Here is a 26,293-nt window from a genome sequence, read left to right on the forward strand (position 1 = left end):
TTCGCCCATCTAGTTCTACTTCTTTCCTATTTCCTCTGGCTATTGCTGGATGCACCAACCCACAATGAAGTGGTTGTCTCTGATGTTAGGTTTTGAGTACGTATTCCTATAGCCCAGGATGTCTGGGTTCAATGGCTAAAATGAGCTAAAGGCTTGAAGATAACCAGGCAGAATAGTAAATCAATGAGGATATTTCACAGCCCTACAACCCAGAATAACAAGGCAGGAAATCCCGCAATATCTGCTTTGAACTGGGGTATCTGAGTCCACACTGCCATATATTCCAGTTCAAAGCAGATATTGTGGGATTTCCTGCCTTGATATTCTGGGTTATATGGTTGTGTGAAAGGGCCCTTGTTTTCAGATATAGTTGGGTAGACCTCAGTACCACCAGCTTCATTTCACTTGCTATGCTGGATCTCAGCCTTTTTCAGATTTTTCCTAGACATTTTTGCATTCCCTAATTGGACAGCAGAGCAGGAAGGAATGGCCCTATTAAGAATATATGGATAAAGTAATTGATATAGCTTAGTCACTCGATGGCACTTGACCATGGATACCAAATCTGTGGATATGGAGGGATTCGTGTACAGCACCCCTTGAAGAGACCCTTCTCAACCAATTAATAGCCAGGTAAGTAGGTCATTTGCCAGTCAACAAAACGTGGCATATAGAAGGGATGATTAAAAATAAAAGTTGTGCCTTGAAGGTAAGAATGGCCTTATGTTGTGGCCTAAGGGCCCTTCAACACAACCATATAACCTAGAATATCAAGGCAGAAAAATCAACAAAATCTGCTTTGAACTGAGTTATTTGAGTCCACACTGCCATATATTCCAGTTCAAAGCAGATAATGTGGGATTTGATTCAGCTGTGTGAAAGGAGCCTAATTGTTGGCTGAGGACTCTAGAGACCAGGGTTTGAATCCCCGCTTGGCCACAAAAACCCACTTTGCACACACTCCTAGCTGCACAAAGCCCTGTTATAGGATTGCCAGGGATGCACCTACACTGTAGGATTAATGCAGTTTGGTGCCACCTTAGCTACAATTTGTTGGTGTGTCATTTGTAGTGTGTAGGTGTGTCACACAACTGTAAGGAGAAACCTATGAGTTTATGTGAAATAAGTAATCAATCATATGTGTTTTAAAATGCAAATGCAAATGATATTGAGAAATCAGGCTCCAAATTATGAATGATATAAAGTGTATAAATAGTATGACATGGCTCCATTGGGATACAGCAAGTGCACATACCTTTGTCCTAAAGTACCCTTCTCATGAATTGTCCTTGGAACGTTGCATAACACACCTGAACCCTAGGCAATTATCCCTCCAATTCCCATAATTTCCCCACAGTGAACTGGGAGATGTGAGGGGAACACACAATGAATTTGTATCATTGCGACTGGGTCTGTTTCCAGTTCTTTTCTGATATGATCAGAACTATCTGTGGGGACAGTCCATTTCCCATGTCTCGAGCCAGCCTCACCCATATAGCACCCATTGAAATGGTCATCTTCAAGCACCAATTATGTACTTTGGACTAACTCTATTCCATTGGAGTCAAACCATTAAGCTCATTATGAGCCCATTGTCCAATGCCACACCCACATTCTTTTCTGATTGCACCCTTCACAGAGGCGGATCAATAAATATACTGACATACTAAACCAAATATGTTATTTTTACCAAGGTCTACTTATTTTGTCTATTCAGTGCATAATATAAAACAAGATGTTTTATGGGAGATATATTAGCTATATTTTGGGCACTGAAAAACACTTCTGAAGAACTGCTATTTTTTATGCACTGGCATATTCTCTGTTTCCTAACAGACCAGAGGCAACTAGTTATTCAATCTAACAGCTGAAGCCAATTGGCTTGCATAATTACATTTGGTTGTATATCACTTGAGAAGATTATACTCAAACGTGTTTTTGGCTCTTCTCTAAAAGTCTATAAATGGCCATTCTCTAAAAGGTTATGATCTCTAAAAAGTCATGCTTTTCTATGGGCTCTTCCACACAGCCATATAACCCAGAATATCATGGCAGATAATCCACAATATCTGTTTTGAACTGTGTTATCTGAGTCCACACTGCCATGTAATCCAGTTCAATGTGGACTTTATACAGCTATGTGGAAGGGGCCTATGTCTAATCTGGGCTTCCGGGAAGCTAGACATGCTGGGCTGAGGAACTCACGGTTTCAGCAGATCTCAAATCACTCACAGAAGCTTTTCATAAGACCTGTTGTATGTGGATACATTTAGTTATTACAATTTATGTATGTGGACTTGGGTTTAGGTTTTCCCTCATTGTCTGAGGGATCCAAGCTTCCTTTAATGGTGTAAAATCAAGGCTGTTTCAGACAGGGGGGAATCTTTTTCTTAATATCCCACCACTGCCACCAATAAATATGTAAGAAGCACTTCATGATCAGGCAGGGGGAAATCTCTGTTTCAGGATCCCAGCCACTGCCAACAATAAACACATATGCGTGTGCGTGCACGTGTATGAGGCAAAGAGGCGCTATGGGGAGAGCAACGGTAGAAACCTCACAAACTCTGTAGTAGTGCAGTTCACAACTTGAAGACACTATCTTTATTGAAACAAATAAATGTTTATTTATGAATTCTTTGGCACATATATGTATCTTGTTACAAAGGTTCTTTTTTACTTCAGTTCCACTTGGTTATAATAGATATTGTCTTGCACTCACTTGGTTACACAAAGATGTTGATAAATAATTTTCCAAACCCTTAAACTTAGTTTAACTTGTCGATGCACTATCTTTTCCTTCATCTATCTATCTATCTATCTATCTATCTATCTATCTATCTATCTATCTATCTATCTCCTCAGCCTTTCTGACTCGGTACTTCAATCTCAAAATTACTCTTCACTATAGTCAAACTGACTGAAACATAGTCTCAAAAGACTCCCTATTCCTCTCAGTTCTACCAAACTGAGAACTCAGACTTAAATTAGTCTATTATTACTTCAATATAACATTGGAAGCTACAACTTGAACGCATACATCTTCCTTCTAGCTCACCAGCTAGAAAACTCAAATACAGATGTCTTCTTTCTAGCTCCCTAGTTAAAAACTGAGAAACTTTTTCTAATGTTCCCTCCTTTTTCCTTTCAGCTAGCTCCACCCCTTTCTTGCTAGCCTGTCTAAATAGTTGAAAAACTGTCAAGGTAAATTACCAATAAATAAAGTAGATATACTCCCAATAGGGTTTTTAGACAATAAAAAGGAACAGATATTTGGTAAAGTGATAACAAATTTAAAACAAAATGGAATGAAATTGATAAGAGACCTCCTAAACCCAGATGGGACAACTAAGGATTGGGAAATGATAAAAGACATTTGTGGTCAAAGTAACTGGCTTCTTTGCAATGGACTGAAACAAAGGATTGTGAATTGGAAACAAAAGGAAGGTCCAGAAACAGATTTTGACCAAATTTTAAAGTGGAAATTAGAAAAGGAGAAAGGCCTGATGGGTTTTATATATAAGAAATTAATTGAAAAATAATATAAATTGAAACAAACATTGGCTGACATATAGAAAGAGGACCTGAATATCAATGACTCAGACATTGAACACTGGATCAATTCAATTAAAAAAATCAAGCAGATATGTATTAGAGAAACACAAAGGAAAATAATGACTAAATGGTATAGAACCCCAATCCAATTAATTTATATAACTAAAATAACCACAAAATTGTGTTGGCATGGATGTGGAAAATTTGGCTCATATATTCATATGTGGTGGGAATGTGATAAAGTACAAAAAATTATAACAAGGTAAAGAAGGAAATGGAAGACTTAACAGGACATAAATTGATTTTGAAAAATAAAGAATTAGACAAGAACGAAAACACTAAGGACTGGGGGGAAATTATAAAATACATGACAGTTGCCACTCAAGCAACAGTTGCCTTGGGTTGGAAAGAGCAAACAAAGTGGGAAGTTAAAAATGGTATGAATACCTAGCTGATTTTATGTTTCAGGATTACATCCTTGAAAGGAGAACTAAATATATATCAGGCCGAATCAAAAAGAACTGATATCTGAAATGGGGAAGATTGATAGATAAAGTCAAAGGAAAAAGAAAATATAAAGAATTGAATCATTCTCTATTTAAGTTTGATCAATTAAAAGAAGAAATTGTTTAATTGATAGCACTGGAATAATCTTTGATATGTCTCATCTTGAATATCTTTAAAGGTACATTTATTGCAGTGGTTCTCGACCTATGGGTCCCCAGATATTTTGGCCTTCAACTCCCAGAAATCCAAACAGCTAGTAAACTGGGTAGCATTTCTGGGAGTTGTAGGCCAAAACAGCTGGGGTCCCACAGGCTGAGAACCATTGGTTTATTGGGATGATCTTTATGTCTCAGCTCCTAGGCAAAAATCAACATTTGATTCATATGTTTAATTTCCCTCCTTCTAGCCTCAAGTGGGGAAATTGTTGTCACTCAGACCCCGGCCTCTTTACAGAAAAATCCAGGGGGCATCAAGTGCAATGCTTCATCCTATTCTGACATGAACTTCTACCAGTTGATACCAGGACAAAAGCCTAAGCTGCTGATTGATGGAGCTACCAGCTGTTTTGACCCCAGATGGCTTCAGTGGCCGAGGAAGTGGTACTGACTTCTTCACTATCAATGGTGTGCATCCTGAGGATGAAGAGGAGTATTACTGTGGGAAACACTACAGCACACCTAGGCAAATCTTAGCAGGACTTGTAACACATTCAACCTCGGGATCCAAAGGCAATAAGCACAAGAAGTGGTAACAATTCCAGAAATAAATTTATTAGAGAAAGAGACATGATGACAAAAACAGAAGAAAGAAGACCCAAGCAAGTTCTCCTCAATCATTGCTGGGAACCCCTTGAACGGCAACCAGGACAACCCCGGGCTGGCAACCAGCATGCAGCATTCTCCCGATCTCAGCCTGTGTCGAGGTTTAGTATTAGGCTGAGATGTTAGGATTTTTCTATCTTACTCAAGCCAAGAGGTTAATGGATCACATTCGTTTTACATCAGCCAGCTGTTCGCCCTCTCATTCCATCCTAATTTGTTCTAAGTAGGCATAAGAAAGGAGGAAAAATGACATTTTTTCCCTTAAAAGAGGTTTCATTCCTTTAGGATTTTTAAGGGGCAATCGGTATAGAAAAATGGGACAACTGTGCACCCCACCTAGCTTGCCTCCTCGAGATAACAATAGTCTTCTGCGAGTGCCCCCTATACTCCACCCCCTGGGGTACACAGTGGTCCATTTCAAGCCCATTTGCTATTTCAAGCCCTATTTGGTCAAATGAGGATTGGATAAACCCCTTCACAACACTAGCCTGATTCCAAAGAATTGAGAAATACAATCTTTGGCCTGATATTATCTAATTGCCTGCCCCCCTGTATCATCCATGCAATATTCAGCAACCATGGTTCCTGCAACAAAACGTGTTGCTTGCACAAGGATCGGGTGGTCATGTTGCCTACTCCTTGCAGCAGGGGTACGGCTGCTTTTTCGTATGCAGACAGATCAGCTGGCATCCAAGAAGGCACTAGAAGTTTAATGTGTTGTAGAAGGCTTTCATGGCCAGAATCACAGGGTTGCTGTGAGTTTTTCAGGCTGCATGGCCATATTCCAGTAGCATTCTTTCCTGACATTTCACCTGCATCTGTGGCAAGCTTCTTCAGAGGTTCTGTTGGCAATGATGCAGGCGGAGAGTATATATATCTGTGGAATGTTGAGGGTGGGAGAAAAAAACCTTGTCTGTTAAACAAGTGTGAATGTTGCAAATTAGCAAGTTTGAATAACATTGTGTAGCCATGAACCTGTAAAGCCAATCAGTGAGAGTATCTGCACAGAGGTAGCCTGGGCTTTGTTGCCTGGATGCATCCTCTGTTTGGGAGAGGTGTTAACTGGCACATGATGGTTTGCTGTCTGGAGTTCTCCTGTTTCTGAATGGTGTTCTTTATTTACTGTCTTGATTCTGGTGGTTTTTTAATACTGGTAACCAGATTTTGTTCTGGTGCTTGTGGAGTTCAATGGCTTCTCTGTGTAGACTGACATAATTGCTGTCAGAGTGGTCTAGAATTTGTGTGTTCTCAAATAATATTCTGTGTCCAGGTTCGTTCCTCTAGTGCTCCGCTATAGCTGACTTCTCTGGTTGTTAGATTAGTCTGCAATGCCTTTTGTGTTCTTTGATTCTTGTCTGAGCACTTCATTTGAGGTTCCTGTGTAGACTTGTCCACAGCTACATGGTATACAGTAGACTCCTGTAGTGGTTACAGGATCCCTCTTATCCTTTGTTTAATGTAGCATTTGTTACATTTTCTTCATGGGTCTGTAGATTGTTTGGAGATTGTGTTTCTTCATTAGCTTCCCTATGTGATCAGTGGTTCCCTCGATGTATGGTAAGAACATTTTTCTTTTAGGTAGATCTTGTCTTTGTTCTTGTGGCTTTTCTTGTTCTTGCAGTTCTTCTGATGTCTGTCGAAGAATACCCATTATTCTCTAGAGCATGGTTTAGGTGGTTCAGTTCACACTGGAGCAGGTGGGGTTCGCAGATCCTTTTTGCGCGGTCTGTCAGAGCCTTTAATTGTACTTCTTTTTTGACCTGGGTGATGGTTGGAGTTTTTATGTGGGTATCCATCAGTGTGCATAGGCTTTCTGTAAACTGTGTGGCCCAATTGTTGATTTGGTTTGCGGATGATTGGGACATCTAGAAATGATCCCTCGTTTTCTTTTTCCAAAGTAAATTGGATGTTTGGGTCGATGTTGTTGATGTGGTCCAGGAACATGTTCAGTTTTAATTCTCCATGGCTCCAAATGATGAAGGTGTCATCCACATATCGGAACCATACAGGGAGCTTTTTTGGTGCTGTTTCCAGGGGTTTTTTCCTCAAAGTGTTCCATGTTAAACTTTCTATGACAGGGTTAAGATATCTCCACATGGCTACTCCATCTTTCTGTTCGAATAATTCATTGTCCCACTGGAAGCAGCTTGTGGCGAGGCAGTGTTGACACAGGGCTGTGATGTCTTCTGGGAAATTCCACTTAAGGAGTGGGATGGTGAATAGAGACATCACATCAAGTGTTGGTTTTTCTGGTGATTTGGTTGGTTGGGTCCTGTTTAAGTTTTTTGTATGTTGTGGGATCCAGGAGTAGACTGATTTTTTTTCTTTGTGTTGTTCTGTTTTCATGATTACTGTGGCATTCCCCTTGTCTCCTGGAAGAATAATGATTTCTGGATCTGAACTGAGGTCTTTGATGGCTTTTCTTTCTTTTCTTGTTATGTTGCTGGAGGAACGTTTTGCTTCCTCAGGATCCTCGCTGTTACCCTCTAACTTCTGCTGCTTCTTCCTCGGGGACAGTCAATCACTGATTCAAGTTTGGCAATAATGTTTCTACGGGATCGTGCTGGTGGTAACAGCAAAATTGCCTCCTTTTATTAAGATGGATTTATTGCTGCCTGGAAGTTGCCTATTGTTCAGATTGATCATATTCCACAAATTATCCCATTCAAATTAAATTCGGCAAACGGTAAGGCTGGGAAACTGGTCTGGGAAGAGGGCAAGGTGATAGCATTGTTGTGGGAGGAGGGCGCAGACCTGTTTAAGGCAGGGGAATGATCCTGGCTGGGCCCCACTGGTCGGCACTGTTAGGCATCTTAGGGAGAAAGGACTGCTGTCTCTTGACTTCAGTCTCTTCAACATTTGCCAACTGGCGCACACATCCAGGCCGGATATGGCCTGATGGGATACTGTTCTTGCTGCTCTTCCTTGCAGATCTTTCCGAGGCCATGGGGCTTCCTGGGTAAGACAGGGGGCTCCTGTTTTGGTCTTTGCAACTCCCTTTCCTCGCGCTGCTTTTTCACCTTTGCCCTCAAGATTTCCACTTGGGCGGCTTTTTGTGGTCCCAGTTCCCACAAGGGGCGCCTCTGCCTGCTCAGCCACTGATTCTGGATGGGTGGCACTGGCCACTTCACGGGGGCTTCCTCGGAGTCAGGGGTCTTAAGTAAATGACCCTGATCTCTGGAAGCAGCAGGCCAGTACTCAGCATGTCGAATACCTCCATTACGTTTTTTTAAAAAAACAACAAAGAAAAAAATCTCAAAACAAAAACAAAACAAATAAAAAACAACCAAATAATAATATAAAGAAAATGCTGCAAACAAAATAAACAAAATAAAAATGATACAAACCAATAAATAAAAGCAATAAAATGAATGTATACTATATATATAAAACAAAGCTAAATAATAAAGATTCTAAACTCTAACAAATACTACAAATAAATTTACTACCAAACACCAACTTAATAATAGGAATAAGAATAAATAACAAACACTACAAAGAAATATATTCAAAAAACAACACACTCAATAACAAAAACAATTAACAGTCTAGAAAAGATACAAACAAACCAATTATAAAAACAAATATCAACAACAACAACAACAACAACAACAACAACAAAAAGCAAACCAATAAACAAAAACTGAACACAAATACCAGGAAACGCAATAGGAGGCAAGGACAGAGGCTAAGGGCAGGCAGGGCAGGGCAGCGATGAGGGCAGAAGGAGGCAAGAGGAAGCACTGAAGAGGCTGAGAGGCAGCAGCAGTCCAGTCGCCTGGGGAGACATTGTGACATCAGAGGCAGGCAGGGGAGGGGGAGGGAGGGGGAGGCATCGTGACATCAGAAGCAGGCAGGGGAGGGGGAGGGAGGGGGAGGCATCGTGACATCAGAAGCAGGCAGGGGAGGGGGAGGGAGGGGGAGGCATCGTGACATCAGAAGCAGGCAGGGGAGGGGGAGGGAGGGGGAGGCATCGTGACATCAGAAGCAGGCAGGGGAGGGGGAGGGAGGGGCAGACAGTGTGACATCAGAGGGAGGGAGGGGAGGGGGAGGGAGGGAAAGGGAGGGAGTGGGAGGCATCATGACATCAGAGGGGGAGGGGGGTCTGCTGGCGGGGGTCCTGGGGAGATGATTGTGGAGACAAATGGGGAGGGGGCATGGTGGGAGGCTTCTGAAGCGGGAGGCTGCCATCTTTGCCTTCCTCTGAATTTGAGAGTGGGATTTGCCCCAGGGGCTTCCGATGATAGAATGTCACATCCCGGATCTTTTTTTTACTTTCCAAAATTGATAGTTTGCAACCATTCACGATCCCACAGCTGTGTCCCAATCAAAGATATAGATAGAAACACAGGAACAGTACACTCTACTGCACAGAGCTTACTTGAGCATGTATAGAGGATTGTTTTTTAACAAGTATATTACTATTTCTCTTAGCATTTGCATTTTGGAAGGACCGAGGCTGTATCTACACTGCCCTATGTCCCAGGATCTGATCTCTAGGCTACTGGCCAGAAATCATGAATTTGGACAGAAGTCATTGGACAGCACCAGGGCCATAGCCAGAAAAAATGGGGGGGGGGGGGTTGAAACTTTTTTTAGTGAATCATGAAGAGTAGTTCCATAACGCAAAATAATTTAGAAATCAGGCTCCATCAATAAACGTCAGTGGACACTCATGGGGATTTGGCTAATCAGTTAAAATTCATGAGTAAACCAAGCTTTTTTAAACCTGATTTTGGGGGGGGGGGTTGAACTCCTACCCCCCCCCCCCTGGCTATAGCCCTGGACAGCAGGTATTGTGGGATTTTCTGCCTTAATATTCTAGGTTATATGGCTGTTTGGAAGGGCTGATAGCTCAAACCTCTGCACCATGCTGGCTCTCTGGCTGTGGTTTGCAACCCTATATTGGTGTCGTCTTCTTTTGACATGTCTTGAATCAGCAGGCAGAAATCCAGAGGATTCATTATTTCCCTGCATTGACCACTAAAGAGTGTGTTATACATCACACTCATTCCATGTGGCAAAATGAGTCCCCCATTCCGCATCTCTGTGCAGGATACATGTAAGGACCTGGACTTTGTTTCTAGCATCTTCTGTTCTTCTCCTCTCTTGCTCTACCATCGCTAAAGAGTGCTACCGAATCCTGGGAGTTGTGATGTTTGGAACTATTTAACTATTGTGTTGTTAAATGCTTTCATGGCTGGAATCACTGGGTTGCTGTGAGTTTTCTGGGCTGTATGGCCATGTTCCAGAAACATTCTCTCCTGACGTTTAGCCTGCATCTATGGCAGGCATCCTCAGAGGTTGTGAGGTCTGTTGGAAACTAGGCAAGTGGGGTTTATGTATCTGTGGAATGTCCAGGGTGGGAGAAAGAACTCTTGTCTGTTTGAGGAAAGTCTGAAAGTATCAATTGACCACCTAGATTAGCATTGAATAGTCTTGCAGCTTCAAAGTCTGGCTGCTTCCTGTCTAGGGGAATCCTTTGTTGGAAGGTGATTAGCTGGCCCTGATTGTTTCATGTCTGGTATTCCCCTGTTTTTGAGTGTTGTTCTTTATTTACTGTCCAGATTTTAGAGGTTTTTTTTTTAAATACTGGTAGCCAGATTTTGTTCATTTTGATGGTTTCCTCCTTTCTGCTGAAATTGTCCACATGCCATTTCAATGGCTTCTCTGTGTAGTCTGACAGGGTGGTTGTAGGAGTGGTCCAGCATTTCTGTGTTCTCAAATAATACGCTGTGTCCAGGTTGGTTCATCAAGTGCTCTGTCCTTGAACCATTTCTGCCAACAGAGTCCTGATGGAATCCAAAGCCTTGAGCGCTGGTGGTTACACGGTGTAGAGATGATGCAGCCCTAGTTCTGGATGGAGGCGTGGAGGGAAGGAGGGAAGGTTTCGCCCGAGCTCCCCTGGCCCGGAGGCCACGTGGTGCGGCTCCCAGGTCAGGCGAAGGAGCTCAGCTTGTGTGCGCGCGCCTCTCTCTCTCTCTTCTCTCTCGTCCGCGCGCGCCGAGATCCCGCCCAGTGGGGCGCGTCGCCGTCGTCACGGCTTTGGCTTGAAATGCCCCCACGCCGGCGAGGAGAAGAAGCAGGCAGCCCGCAGTTCCGCTGGCAGAGGTAGAGCGCCGGGGCTGCATGCGCCGGGCCGGCCAGGAGGGGGAGGAAGAGGAGGAGGAGGAAGGAGAGGAGGAGGAGGAAGAAGAAGAAGGAAGGCAGGGGACAGGGCCGATCGCACCCTCTCTCGCCACCCACACACCCACCCATCCACCTGGGAACGAGCTCCACTCCCGCGCGCCATGGGCCGGCCGGCTCTGACCCGGCTGCTGCTCTTCCAGCTGCTCCTGCTCAAGCTCCACATCGCTAAAGGTGGGTCCTGGGGCTCGGAAGGAAGGGGGCGGGGAGGACCATTTCCCTTCCCTGCCAAACACACACACACACACAGATCTCCCCATCCTTAGGCATTCAATGGCTTCCAATCCCCCGCCTTGCCCTGTCTTGCCTTTCGAGCGAGGTCCCGATCATAACACAGGCGCCTCCGCCACCTGCCCATTCATTCGTTCATTCATTCCTCCCGCTCTCCTTTCCTCTCCTTCCAAGACATTTAAAAATCATTCTAACCATAACAATAGGAAGCTTTTGGACCCTCTCCTTCCTCTGAGAAATATTATTATTATTATTATTATTATTATTATTATTATTATTATTAATGTTCTAATATGAAGCTTTTGGCCCTGGTTGCACCTCCCTCGCCTCCTTTCTAAGCCTTCGCCCGGACTTGGCTTGCAATGACCCTTTGTTGTGGTTCCCCCCCCCCCCTCCGCCTGCCTCTTCTTTGCCTCCGTTTCCCCCTAAACCCCACCTTATATGAGAGCTGCCGTCTCCCCTAAAAAGGGCCCTGGGGTGGATCTGTTTGCGGGGAAGAGAAGGAGCAGCGACGGGCTTTGTGCGCTCGGCGGTGTGGCGAGAAATGTGGCCTAAGAGGCGCGCTCCGGATTTGCCAGCGGGATCGGGAGCGGATTGTGTGTGTAAATCCTCCCCATGTCGTCCCCTCCTCCTCCCGTCCACCCTTTCAAAGGCTTTTGACTCTGTCTCTATCTCTCCCCCCCCCCCCCCCCCCTCTCTGGCTCGCCTTTTGTTGTTATCCTCCAAGGCTCGGCCAAGGAGTGCGAGGACGACCAGTTCCAGTGCCGGAACGAGCGGTGCATCCCTTCCATTTGGAAATGCGACGAGGATGACGACTGTACGGATAACAGCGACGAAACCGATTGCCGTGAGTACACAACCGAGGACGGAGAGGGGGGCTCTCAGGCTTCTGACAGCCACAGCTTTGGGGGTCCGTGTTTGTTAGGAAGGAGCCTTTGCCTGCTGTGTTTACCTCCCCATCTGTCTCTGCCGCCTGCGTGCCTTTTCCGATGGACTTAATTCCCTGCTTTGGGTTGCTGTGAGTTTTCCTGGCCATGTCCCAGAAGCACTCTCTCCTGACATTTCGCCAGGCATCCCCAGAGGTTGTGAGGTCTCTTGGAAACTCATCAAGTGAGGTTTATATACCTGTGGAAGGTCCAGGATCGATAGTTTGCCTCTTATCCAACGGCTAAAGGAGTCTGTTCAATGCTTTCCAACTCCAGCGGGTTCTAGAGAGTGGTTTCCCTAAGTATGAGCCCCCCACCCCAGTTTGGAGAAATCCTCTGTCGAAGTTCCCTGTAAGATTCCATCCTTTCCCACTTTTATGAATGAAAGTGCCTCTCCGGCCGGGGACTCTTCTGATTGGCTGGCGGGGCAACGCCAGATGGGTCACGTGGCACCGGCTTCCTTATAAGAAAGGAAGAAAGTGTAATGGGGAGGAAGGGGGAGAGACACACCTTGGACCAGCCTCCTGTGAGGCCAGCCCCCCTGCCCTTGGCTCAGGAGGAGGAGGAGGGAGAGGAAATGGTGCAAGGATCCCCGCTGACAGGCTAAATTTACTCCCTCTGCGCTATTCTTGCACAGTCATGTTGGGATCCTTTAGGGCCAGGAATGATTAAGCTCTTTACCAACAAACGTCAGCGAAGCAGTGTTCATCTCCTTGCCAGCCAGTTCTCGCAGGCAAATGCGTAAGGCGGAAATCTCTTGGGCTGCAACCCTGAACATGCATGCCTTGGAAGGAACCCCACTGAATTTCTGCATAGACCTGTTTGAGGGTGCATCCACAATGTAGTATTTATTTATTTATTTATTGTGTCAGAAGCAAACAGAGAATACACCGATTAAAAAACCACAAACAAAAACAAGTCCTTGCCCTGCCGTCTTGAATCTGACCATGCCCACCATGTACTGGTTTACTGGTTGTTGATGTTGGTTTACGTATTTTGTGATGTTTTTACTCTGCTGTTTTTAATTATTTTAATTGGATTGTTTATGTGTTTTTAATTGTGTTTTAGCTTGTAATCTTTATTTACGCTGGGCTTGGTCCCCATGTAAGCCGTCCCAAGTCCCTTCGGGGAGATAGTGACGTGATATAAAAATAAAGTTATTATTAGTATTATTGTTTTTAAAAATTTGGCATTATGCTAAATTTCCTTTGACCAGAAACAGTTGGAGTGCCTCTGGTGTCACTGTAAGAAGGACCTGCATTGTGCATGTGGCAGGGCTTGGGCTGCATTGTAGTAAGTGGTTTGCTCTTCTCCATCCTCATATGTTGTGGATTCCGCTTTGTAGCCCCATTTCTTAAGATTAGCTCTGCATCTCATGGTGCCAGAGCGCATTCTGTTCAGCACCTTCTAAGTCTCCTAGTCTTCTGTGTGCCCAGGAGGGAGTTTCTTATCAAGTATCAGCTATGGATTTAGGTTCTTTGTTTTAGCCTGCCACTTTTGGACTCTTGCTTGCTGAGTATCTCTGTAGATTTTTGGAAGTTGTTTCTTGATTTAAGGCATTGGCATGCTGGCTGATATCCGAACAGAGGATGGGCCAGAGATGTCACTGCCTTGGTCCTTTCATTATTGGCTGCAACTTCCTGATGGGGGGCCCTTGGTGGCACAGTGTGTTAAAGTGCTGAGCTGCTGAACTTGTGGACCAAAAGGTCCCAGGGTCAAATCCCAGGTTTTGTGCCCGCTGTTAGCCCCAGCTCCTGCCGACCTAGCAGTTCGAAAACATGCAAATGTGAGTAGATCAATAGGTACCTTCCTCTGGCGGGAAGGTAACGGCACTCCAAGCAGTCATACCGGCCACATGACTTTGGAGGTGTCTATGGACAACGCCGGCTCTTTGGCTTAGAAATAGAGATGAGCACCAACCCCCAGAGTCGATCACGACTGGACTTAACATCAGGGGAAACCTTTACCTTTACTTCCTGATGGATATCAGGTGGTGCAATACCAGCTAAACAGTATCATTTTTCCAGTGGGGTAGGGCGTAGACATCCTGTGATAATGTGGCATGTCTTATTAAGAGTCACATCCACTGTTTTAATGTGGCTTATGAGATGTATTCCACACTGGACATGCATATTCAGCAGAGTAGCAAAGAGCAAGGGCAGATGTCTTCACTGTATCTGGTTGTGATTCCCAGATTGTGCCAGTCAGCTTTCGTATGATATTATTTCTAGTACCAACTTTTTGCTTGATATTCAAGAAGTGCTTCTTATAAGTCAGAGCACAGTCCAGGGTAACTCCCAGGTATTTTGGTGTGCTGCAGTGCTCCAGTGGGATTCCTTCCCAGGTGATCCTCGGAACTCGAGATTCTTGTCTGTTCTTAAGATGAAAAACAAACATCTACGTTTTAGACGGATTAGGAATCAACTGGTTTTTTCTGTAATAGGCTGTAAGATCACCAAAAGATTTGGCGAGCTTCTGTTCAACCATTTCAAAGCTCCCTGCTTGAGCGGTGATGGCACAACTATCAGCATATTAATACTACATTAATGTTTTTGGTGGTTTCATGTTTTAGAATTCTGGGAGTTGTAGTTTGGTGAGGCACCAGCACTCTTTGGAAGTGAAAACCTTGAAAAACTACACTCCCATGAAGCTATAGCACTTCAAGTGGACTCAAACTACATTGATGCTATGGTGTCAATGTGCCCTAGGCTGTGGAAGCTGCGCCTTTCATGTTTTGGAAGATAGCTTTTAAAGTTCTTTTCAAAATATCTGTGCTTTCCTCAGTTAGTCAGCCCACTCACGCTTATCTCATACTTGCAATTGCAGACTTTTTAAATTGATGTTTCATATACATGCTTTTGATTTGGAGAAAAACATGATCAATGTTCAACTTGAATTTCTAGTATTTTTGTGTTCTCATTCATAAGAAACCTTTCCATAGCGCAAAAGAGTTTTTGAAACAAATGTGTTTGTATTATGCAAAGGGAAATGGTTATTAAAGTGCGATAAGCTGACTGGAGTGATGGCTATCCAATATAATAAAGGTCTTGCAAGATAATGGGAACAGTTTTTTCCCCATTTCGAATGTACAGCTTGAACATCCCTGAAATTTGTAATGCTCCAAAATTGTCTGCATGGAAGGCTGAGAGAGTGACTTTGCTTTCTGATGGTTGAAATGTTTCATGCACAAAACCATTTCACATATTAAACTACTTTCTTGCTATGTTTATAAGGTGTATATGAAACATACACGAATTTCATATTTTGATTTGGATTCTATCTCCAAGATATCTTGTTATGTATAAATATGTCAATGCAGGTATTCCAAAATCCAAATCATTTCTGGTCCTAAGCATTTCAGATAAGGGAAAATAACATGTTTTTACTCATTATACAGTTGATTAAAAAGACCAGAGTTTGTTTTAGACACCCAAATGTTTATTTGTCTCACAACCCCCTCCCCCCACCAAAACTATTCTAAGGAGCTCAGCATAGCATATCACAAGTGATTATTTTTCTCTCTCCATTCTATCCATGTCATAAGCTTTTAGTTAAATTAAGTCATATATTACTGACTGGTCCATTCAGTTAAGCTACAGCCCTTCACAGTTGGGTAGTTTTTTTCATGTCAGGAGTTGCTTGAGAAACTGCAAGTCGCTTCTGGTGTGAGAGAATTGGCCGTCTGCAAGGAAGTTGCCCAGGGGATGCCTGGATGTTTTACCATCCTGTGGGAGGCTTCTCTCAGATTCAAACTGCTGACCTTTTGGTCAGTAGTCCTTCCGGTACAAGGGTTTAACCCCTTGCGCCAACTGGGGCTTCTTCACAGTTAATAATAATAATAATAATAATAACAATAACAACTTTATTTTTATACCCTGCCCCATCTCTCTGAAGGGACTCAGGGCGGCTTACATGGGGCCGAGCCCAGGTGGAACAGACAATATAAAAACGCAACAATATAATACAAATCAATAAAACATAAAATCATAAAATCACATATACAGTTAACATACAGAGATAAAATCCTGGGTAGGCTCCTAAAAAAGGACTGGGCCAGAGAAAGTGCGTGTAGTGTAATGTAAAATGTAATCAGGGGAGAGGTAGGTACCAGAACCATTAACCAAATAAAGTGCTTGGGAAGGCATAAAAGGAGTAGAATAAAGTGCTATAGAGATAATTGTAGGTGACAAGGCAATCCCTAACTATAAGGGTGAAAATCACTTGCCAAAGCCTCCTAGAAGAGCCAGGTTTTCAGGCTCTTCCGAAAAGTAAGGAGGGTAGGGGCCTGCCTAATCTCCCTGGGGAGAGAGTTCCAGAGCCGAGGGGCCACAATGGAGAAGGCCCTCTCTCTTCCCCACCAACTGTGATTGTGAGGGTGGTGGGAGCGAGAGGAGGGCCTCCCCCGATGAACGAAGAGACCGTGCAGGTTAATAGGGGGAGATGCGGTCACGAAGGTAAGTGTGTCCCAAACCATTGGGTGCAGAATGTGTGATACTCTGCAGTTCCATTAGCCTTAGCATAACCAAAGGTGGGTGAAGATGGGAGCTGTACTCCAACCTTTGGAGGACTAAAAGTTACCCATCTGTGGTGTACTATGAATACTTGGCTTGAAGAGCTCAGTGGTTGGCAATTCTACTTAAATGTGCTTAGAATTTCACTGTGACTGAACATCATGGTTTACTGAGGGATTTGAACCCAGATCTTGCAAATCTTAGCCAACTCCTTTACCATGTATTGGAGTATGTTATCAGAAAGGGCCTGTATTGGGATACCTATTGTGTTGTGTAAGTTTCATGGACTATTGATACCTGCTGATTTAAGTATTAGAGAAGTTACATTACATAATAATGACAGAGGAACAAGAGGTTACTGATAGACAGAAGAGGAATGTAACGCTATTTTTGATTCTGTCTGCAGAACAGTGGTAATGTTTTGGCATTGGTGGTGGAAATAAAAACCTATGTATTCGTGTGTGTTTGAAAATGCATGTTGTTTTAGGGAAATAACTACTGAGCAAAAGCTGTGTTCTAATTTGCAAAGCCCTTGGTATTTGTTCTGGTAAACCACAAGTACTCTGGCTGAGGATCTAGTGGGAGACATGAGATACGGAAGAAGTGCTTACTTGTGCTATTTACCTAATGCTGCGTTTGTCCTCTATATCTGATCATTGCCACAGTCATTAACACTAGTCCCCATGAGAGCTAGACCTTTGAAATAAAAAAGGGAACAAACCTTTACCATTGCAGGTTGTGGATCACAATAATTTTTTTTAATGCTCACAATCCTTTTTTACACAGACAAGTAAGTTTTGCAGAAGAGGTTGATAAACTAACTTATTCCTGTAGAATAGGAGTGTTAAACTCATTTTCACTGAGGGCCACATCAGCCTTATGGTTGCTTTCAAAGGGCCGTTTGTAATTGTATTGTAGGTAAAGGTAAAGGTTTTCCCCTGACATTAAGTCTAGTCGTGTCCGACTCTGGGGGTTGGTGCTCATCTCCATTTCTAAGCCAAAAAGCTAGCGTCCATAGACAACTCCAACGTCATGTGGCCGGCATGATTGCATGGAGCGCTGTCACCTTCCCGCCAGAGCTGTACCTATTAATCTACTCACATTTGCATGTTTTCAAACTGCTAGGTTGGCAGAAGCTGGGGCTAACAATGGGAGCTCACGCCGCTTCCCGGATTCAAACCAGCGACCTTTCGGTCAGCAAGTTCAGCAACTCAGCAGTTTAACCCACTGCGCCATTGGGGGCTCCTTGTAATTGTAAGACTGTATAAATGCAACTTTGTTGACCTGGCATTGAAAACCTTGTAGTCCACATAAAATGATGTGGTAGGCTGGATTTAGCCTGCGGGTCTTCCGTTTGACATGTGTACTGTAGAACAGGGGTCCTCAAACTTTTAAAGTGGAGGGCCAGTTCATGGTCCCTCAGACTGTTGAGGGGCCGAGTTATCATTTGAAAAAAAATACGAACAAATTCCTATGCACACTGCACATGTCTTATTTGTAGTGCAAAAAAATCCCCAACATTCATTCATTTATTTATTTATTTACTACATTTATATCCCACCCTCTCTCACCCTGAAAGGGACTCAGAGCGACTTACAAGTTGTATGTACATACAACGTATTATATTATTAGCACAGCAAAATATTAGCATTATATATTACTATATTGTACTAAACCACTATACTGTAATATTATTAGTAATATTACATTTAATATATAATTAATATTATTATATTGTATTATTATTCGTATTATATTACATTATAATATTATTATCAATATTATATGTATACACAATATATTATACTAGCTGTGCCCAGCCACGCGTTGCTGTGGCTTATGGGAATCATTTGTTGGCCAGGTGGAATAGCAGTGAATAGCCTTGCATCCTCAAAGCCTGGCTGTTTTCTTCTTATGCAAATCCTTGTTTGGTGAGCTGGAATACAATGGAATAGGCTTGCTGCTTGGAAGGCTGGGTACTTGTGAGCCTAAGTCTAAAACTGAGAGCGGAGGGCAGGTAAATGACCTTGGAGGGCCGCATCCGGCCCTGGCTTTAGTTTGGGGATCCCTGCTGTAGAACATAATTTGTGTGCATCCTTGGGGTAGATTTCGTCCTAGAAAAGCATCAGCATACAATTTAAAATATACAAGAATGCAGACATTAAAACAGGATTAAATATAAACAGTATTAAACATATTTTGGACTTCAACTCCCAGAAATTGTGGGAGTTGAAGTCCAAAACCTCTGGAGGGCCAAATTTTGCCCATGCCTGCTATAGAGATAACTGGTTTTCGAGCATCAGAAGAGAGGAGTGTGTGCATGTATTTGTAACTTGGAAGACATTGAGTTAGAAAAATTGATCTATTAAAGCACATGACCCTTCAATCACACCAGGGTAGACATCTTCATGCTCTCTTTTGATGTCATAATCCAGTGGTTCTCAACCTGTGGGTCCCCAGATGTTTTGGCCTTCAACTCCCAGAAATCCTAACAGCTGGTATACTGGCTGGGATTTTTGGGAGTTGTAGGCCAAAACACCTGGAGACCCACAGGTTGAGAACCACTGTCATAGACTGTAAATCCCATAACAACTACTGTAACTATTTACCATGCTTCTCTGGCTTTTGATAATTGGAGAACAAAACATTTGAGGATATAAAGCACACCACTGACATAGACTGTTTGTGCTTAGTTTATACCAATACTGGGCAAAATCAGCTTCCAGCTGTTAAGTCTCCTATTTATTCTTTGTCTCCAATCCCTGATCTGTCCTGGTTAAAATGGGCTCACACCATGTCTCCTATATGAGGATTTTAATAGTGTCTCTCATATCTATATTGTATAACACTTGCTATTAGGCAGCACAGGCTGAAAAAAAGACATCAAGGTTATTATGTTTCAACAGAACATTCAAACTATCTTTATAGAAAAATGAAGCCAGACACAATAACTGTCCATGGACACTTTGTATATTTGTCTAGCACTACAAAACGTAGGGCTCCTTGAACATGGAAGCTGGAATTATAATAGGCAAGGGTAGAAGTTGGTCTTTAAATTTCAGATTCCATGCTGTCATTTGTCATAAATGACTTATGTGTTTAAAAATGATGCTATTCATTGAGCTAATGTTGCCATTCAAAGAATTACAGTATCCATTTTGTGATTGTTGGACGTTTCTGACGGGACATCTCACCTTGATAAACTGGTTTTGAAATTTATAAGTTCAGAAGAAGCTGAGATGGAATAGGTTAGATGTTCAATGAAAAATCTGTAGTGTTGCTGGCCTGCTATTGACCCCTTTCTGTGCGTCAAAGTGCAGAACTAGGTGTGCATTTGCTTGTTAAATATTTGCTCAACCCAATTTGACTATAGAATGGGATGTAAGAATTCATTTTATGATAATTGAGAGCATGGATAATGTGAGTGAAATTTGCATACATTTGTACTAACTGAGCCCCGTGATTGGTTGTAGAGGTCCCATTCACAGTCCACTACCAAGACTAATTAAGTTATCCAGTACAAGAGACAATGCATTTTCAACAGTGGTCCCCCTTGCTTTTGCAGTTCTTTTTTCTGCTTTGCTTTTAATTGATGATGCTGGCCTGGATTCTTAAACACTTGCCACTTTTATCTTTTGTTATATTCAACCATTTAATCTGTTTTTGAGTACATTCATCTGGTTCATCTATGCTAGTGTGTTATACTTAAAACCATTTAATGTTTTTGATCCATGTTGAGTGATTTTGTTTGCTCTGGAAGATGGCATAAAAGCATCTAAATGAATAAACCCACCCACTTCTCACAATGTACATTCATTATGATCCGCTGTTTTACATAAGCTTTCTGCTGCTTAGTTCAGTCCTCTCTTTCGAGCCAGGGCCAGTAAAAAGTCTTAAAACAGCAAAGCATGGCAAGACATGATGGAGCCGGAAATAGATTTTCATAGAATCATAGAGTTGGAAGAGACCTTGTGGGCCATCCAGTCCAACCCCCTGCCAAGAAGCAGGAAAATCACACTTAAAGCACCCCTGACAGGTGGTCATCCAGCCTCTGCTTAAAAGCCTCCAAAGAAGGAGCCTCCACCACACTCCGGGGCAGAGAGTTCCGCTGCCGAACAGCTCTCACAGTGAGGAATTTCTTCCTCATGTTCAGGTGGAATCTCCTTTCCTGTAGTTTGAAGCCATTGTTCTACGTCCTAGCTTGCTTCCTCCTCCCTATGACTTCCGCTCACATATTTATACATGGCTATCATGTCTCCTCTCAGCCTTCTCTTCTGCAGGCTAAACATGCTCAGCTCCTTAAGCCACTCCTCATAGGGCTTGTTCTCCAGACCCTTGATCATTTTAGTTGCCCTCCTCTGGACACTTTCCAGCTTGTCAATATCTCCCTTCAATTGCGGTGCCCAGAATTGGACGCAGTATTCCAGGTGCGATCTGACTAAGGCAGAATAGAGGGGTAGCATGACTTCCCTGGATCTAGACACTATACTCCTATTGATGCAGGCCAAAATCTCATTGGTTTTTTTTGCTGCCACTTCACATTGCCTTCTCTGTTTAATAAAAACAATAATAAATCTTTATTTATTTCCCGCTTTCCCCCCTAAACGGGACCCAAAGTGGCTTACAACATTATATAAAGACAATACAAAACAATATACATATGTAAAATAATAACATATAAAAACAAATTTACAATAAGAAATGAATAAACATATTTAAAATATTTGTCTAATACAGTTATTGCAGGCAATTCGACAAGACAGGTGATGATCTTAGCATGACTCAATAAAAGTTAGCCTTCCTGTCGTTGCAACTAAGTGTTTTCGTCAAAAGCTTGTGTGAACAGGAAGGTCTTTAGATGCTTTTTAAAAGATGTCAGGGAAGGAGCTGTTTTAACTTTCTTGGGGAGAGAGTTCCAAAGAGTTGGAGTAGCCACCGAGAAGGCCCTCTCTTTCGTCGCCGCCAACCACATTTGCGATGGTGGCGGCAATGAGAAGAGGGCCTTGCTAGAAGATCTTAATGTTCGAGCAGCTTGGTATAAGGAGATGCGGTCAGATAGGTAAGTAGGACCTGAGTCATTTAGGACTTTAAGGGTCAAAACCAGCACCGTGAATTGGGCCTGGAAAGGCATTGACAGCCAGTGCAGGTGCTTTAGCAGGGGGCAGCATCCTCCCTGTGTCCAGCACCTGTTAATGACCTGGCTGCAGATCTCTGAACTAATTGAAGATTCTGGACACTCTTAAAGGGCAGCCCCATCTAGATCCCATTACAGTAGTCTAAATGGGATGTAACCAAGGCATGAACCACCATAGCCAAGTCTGGCTTCTCAAGGTAAAAAAAATGATCCAATCCTCTGTGCAATCCATGCTTCATGGCAAGTTGGCAAAGTATATGTTTAATAAAAAAAAATTCTGTAAAAAAGTGTTTGGATCTACCCTGAGGGTACTTGTGAAAACTACCACTGATCTCATCAAAAGTGGGATAGCTATATCGTTACTTGCATATATTTCTAGTTACGTTGCTGTAGGTGGTATTTAAAAACAAAATACATTTTAAAATGCTGCTGTCTTTTTGTAATTTATTCTGTGCTGTACCCAACAGCAGTCCCGCAAAATCTTGTTTCTTTTCCCCTCCCTTCTTATGAAATTGTGTCTTTAGTCTCCCTAAATGCATTTTCTCCTTGGTTCCTGCTCATTGTAGCTTGAGGCCTGTATTGTCTGGAAACCCAGCTGTCAAACACAGAGACAGGATATGAATGTGCCTTGAGAAGGTAGCTCTCTGGGTTTGGAGAAATGAAAATGGAGCAGATCTTCCAGATTTACTGTTACTGTTTTCTTAAAATTCAGCACAGGAGATAAAGGTTAATTGGTACCTAACTAATAAACTGCAAATTGCTTAGAAGAGGATAATTATTACCCCCAAGCAGCTTTAAAGTATACTGTTTATGTCCGCTTGCTTGGGGCAAGCTGCAAGTGAGCGTTTAACACCCTTAGCTGCTAAGAAAAAAATTGAATGTTCACTTATTGCACTTACTTATCTTCATTTGCAGAAATGATAGCTGAAATAAAAATAATCAGATTATAAAATACGTGTAATAGGTGTAACAGCATATTCCCTAGTTTCAATATACCATATTCTATTGTACAGGACACAGTGGAAAAGCTATGCTTGTTCAGGGGAGGGAGGAAATGTGTGATGGACTTGGTTGCACGTGCCTTCCATGCTTTTTATAAGCAGTTTTCTTTAAACAGACTCTTACTTCTCCTGTACTGCTTACTGAATACGCCAAAGCTTGTTCTCTGTTAAAGTAATGTTAGATTTAAGGGAGTCCTTTTAGTAACCAAGGGCCCTTCCAGACAGGCCCTATATCCCACGATCTGATCCCAGGTTTTCTGTTTATCCCAAATTATCTGGCAGTGTGGAATCATATAATCCAGTTAAAAGCAGAAAACTTAGGATCAGATCCTGGGATATAGGGCCAGTCTTGGAGAGCCCCAAGGCCCCTTCCACACAGCTGTATAAAATCCAAATTGAACTGGATTATATGGCAGTATGGATTTAGATAATCCAGTTCAAAGCAGATATTGTGGATTATCTGCTTTGATATTCTGGGTTATATGGCTGTGTGGAAGGGGCCCAACTCATACGCAGCCTCCCTGAGCACATTTTGTTCCTCCACTATATTTGTGATAGCAGCTTGAAATGTGGGAAAGTTCCTTTCTCAGACAGCAAATTCCAGAATCCGCCAACTAGCATGACTATTGCAGTCTACACAAGTAATTTTTTTTCAAATTCTGGCTTGGATAATATAGGCACTGGTTGGATCTACAATGCAAACAATGCAGTTTGAATTGCATTGTATGGTCAGTGTAGATCCATATTGTTGAATACACTTCAAGCAGCATTATATTGGTCTACACAGACTATATAATGCAGTCTAAACTGCATTATTTGGTAGTGTAGATCTAGCCAAAGTTATTGAATACAGGACTTGGAAATAATGATTCACAAGGGATGAATTTACTTGCTTCTAGTTACTTTGGGGCAGGAATATAAGTATTACATTTTACATTACAGTTTACATTTCAGATGTACAGTATGAACTTCGTATCTGCTGGAATAAGCTCCAAGATCTCACCATAGATAAAAGTGAACCCTATATATTGACATACTTTGGCCAGAAGAATAACACAGAATTGAACTGAGGACCTAGAGAGGCCACCAAGCACTTTCGCAGGGTAGTACTGGAATATAATCAGTAGGAATGATGCTGTAATGAAAAATAAAATGAGCAGGATAATAAGTTACTTTTCCAATAATGCAATGGTGGGCTTCTTTTCAAACATTGTAATAAGATGAACAAATTATTTTTGGAAACTAATTATCCCTGCTCTGAAAGTTGTGTAGAATGGTTGAACAAATAGAGACATAAGGCATAAAATTGTGTTTGCTTAATGAAAAGATTCTTTTTAGCATGTAAACATTTCTGGCATTCTAGCAAAACTAATCACAGCAGATTTGATGTGGAAAGGGGCTCCTATGATTGACTACTAGCTTTTTAAAAATTCGTTTTTGGAAAGAAGAAGATACATTAGGGATATAGAAACCAACCCAAAAGACATGTGTGTCTACCTTTATTTGTTAGCAGTGTTTCTTTAAATATGATGAAATAACATTTCTTTTGTTTTGAAACACTTAGGTAGGGTAGAAAATGTAATAATTATACTTCCCTTCGTGTACAGGGAACAGTGATTTTGGCATTAGATTAATAGACCAATTAATCTAATGAAAAAGACATGAAGAGGGTGCTATTCCCATTCTTATCTGATAGAGTCACCAGTCATGTCTGACTTTGGAAGTTAAACAGTGTCAGCCGTGTTTAGTACTTGGATGAGAGACCACCACAAATACCAGTTGCTGTAGACTATGGGCCCTTCCACACAGCCATATAACTTAGAATATCAAGACAGATAATCCACAATATCTGCTTTGAACTGGATTATATGAGTCCACATTGCCATATAATCCAGTTCAATGTGGATTTTATATAGCTGTGTTGAAGGGGCCTATATTTCAGAGGAAAAAGCTGGGGAAACCATCTCAGATCATTCCTTGTCTAATAAAACCCTATGAAATACACAAGGTCTCCACAAATTGACACGTTGACGGATGACTTGAAGTTGCATACATACATTGCTGTACAATAGCGCCACTATAGTTGATATCTCAGTCCCCTTCTACACTGCCATATAATCCAAATAATCAAATCAGATAATCTGGATTTTATATTACAGTGGCTTCAGATTAGAATCTTACATCTAGTGTAACTATGTAATGTGTTATTCTGCCATACTCTGGGAATCTGTTTGTGTGCCAAGCATTGATTGTAGAATTTCAAAAGCCAGTTTTCAGCTTTGGGCCCCAAGTTTTGATTTGCTCCATCATTAAGTCATCTAGGCCAGGTGCTTTACCAGTTTTACATCGCTTGATAGCTTCTCTGAGTTCTTTCAGGTTTAGAGGAGAAGACAACTGTTGGGTTTCAAGTTCTGGTACCCTGCTGATTTTCATCTTTACTCTATTGCAGTTGGTTTTTCCATTCTGAATTAGCTGGTTAGCTATCTGGTCTGGTGTTAAGTTTGCATGTCCATAGTTGACCAGAGGGCCACTATCCAGGCATCTCAGCAATTGCCAGGCTCTTCGGCTATTCTTGGACATATCAAGATTCTCAAGCAGCTCTATCCGTCGGTCTTTCTTAGCATTAGCTATGGCAGTAGATAATTTTTGGCCGGCTGCTATAGTCTCATTTCTGCGTGGATTCTCTTGAAATAGTTTGAGATTTAGCGATTCTTCATTTAGGCCTGGTAGGTAGCTTGTGCAACAGCCTCTAGAGATTGAGAGCCTTGAGGATCTTTTCACAGCTTCTACAAACAGGTTATAGCTTTCTATAGAAGGTTCTACATCAGAAATAGAAGCTTCCAAGGTCTCTGTAAACTTTGTCCAGTTAGCAGGGCCGGCCCCACTCATGCGGCAGCTGACGCCGCCGCCTCGGGCGCAGGCCCGGGGGGGCGCCGTCAGGCTGGGCGGGAGGCGGGGCACCGCCCTGACGGTGCCCCGCCTCCCGCCCAGTGCGCCCTGGCCCGTCTGGCCTGCTAGAAAAGGCCAGACGGGCGAGCGGGAGTAGCGTGGGAGGCGGGGCCAGCTCTGACGCCGCTCCCCCCCCCCCCCCGCCCAGCGTGCCTTGGCCCTGCCTCCCACGCAGCGTGGGAGGCGGGGCCAAGGCACGCTGGGCGGGGGGGGGGAGCGGCGTCAGAGCTGGCCCCGCCTCCCACGCTACTCCCGCTCACCCGTCTGGCCTTTTGTAGCAGGCCAGACTCAGCGGAGGTTTCTCCAGGCCGCGATTGCGGCCTGGAGGAACCTCCGCTGAGTCTGGCCTGCTACACAAGGCCAGACGGGCGAGCGGGGGTAACGTGGGAGGCGGGGCCAGCTCTGACGCCGCCCCCCCCGCCCAGCGTGCCCTGGCCCCGCCTCCCACGTTGCGTGGGAGGCAGGGCCAAGG

General features: G+C 43.0%; 1 protein-coding gene across 4 annotated transcripts in view; it reads left to right on the forward strand.

Moving 5' to 3' along the window:
- The first annotated feature begins 10,872 nt into the window (after window positions 1-10,872).
- lrp8 (LDL receptor related protein 8) overlaps window positions 10,873-26,293 on the forward strand; it is a 239,221-nt gene continuing 223,800 nt past the window's right edge. For 2 of the 4 annotated variants that reach the window (XM_008109592.3, XM_008109593.3), the window contains exons 1-2: window positions 10,874-11,243; window positions 12,028-12,147. In XM_008109592.3, the coding sequence (XP_008107799.2) occupies window positions 11,174-11,243; window positions 12,028-12,147 (190 nt within the window). In that variant the 5' untranslated portion in view covers window positions 10,874-11,173. Of the gene's footprint in view, window positions 11,244-12,027; window positions 12,148-26,293 lie in introns of all 4 variants that reach the window. The other 2 variants (XM_003220314.4, XM_062978297.1) reach the window with 2 other exon arrangements.

The sequence above is a fragment of the Anolis carolinensis genome, chromosome 4 (assembly GCF_035594765.1).
Source record: "Anolis carolinensis isolate JA03-04 chromosome 4, rAnoCar3.1.pri, whole genome shotgun sequence".
Classification (NCBI taxonomy): domain Eukaryota; kingdom Metazoa; phylum Chordata; class Lepidosauria; order Squamata; family Dactyloidae; genus Anolis; species Anolis carolinensis.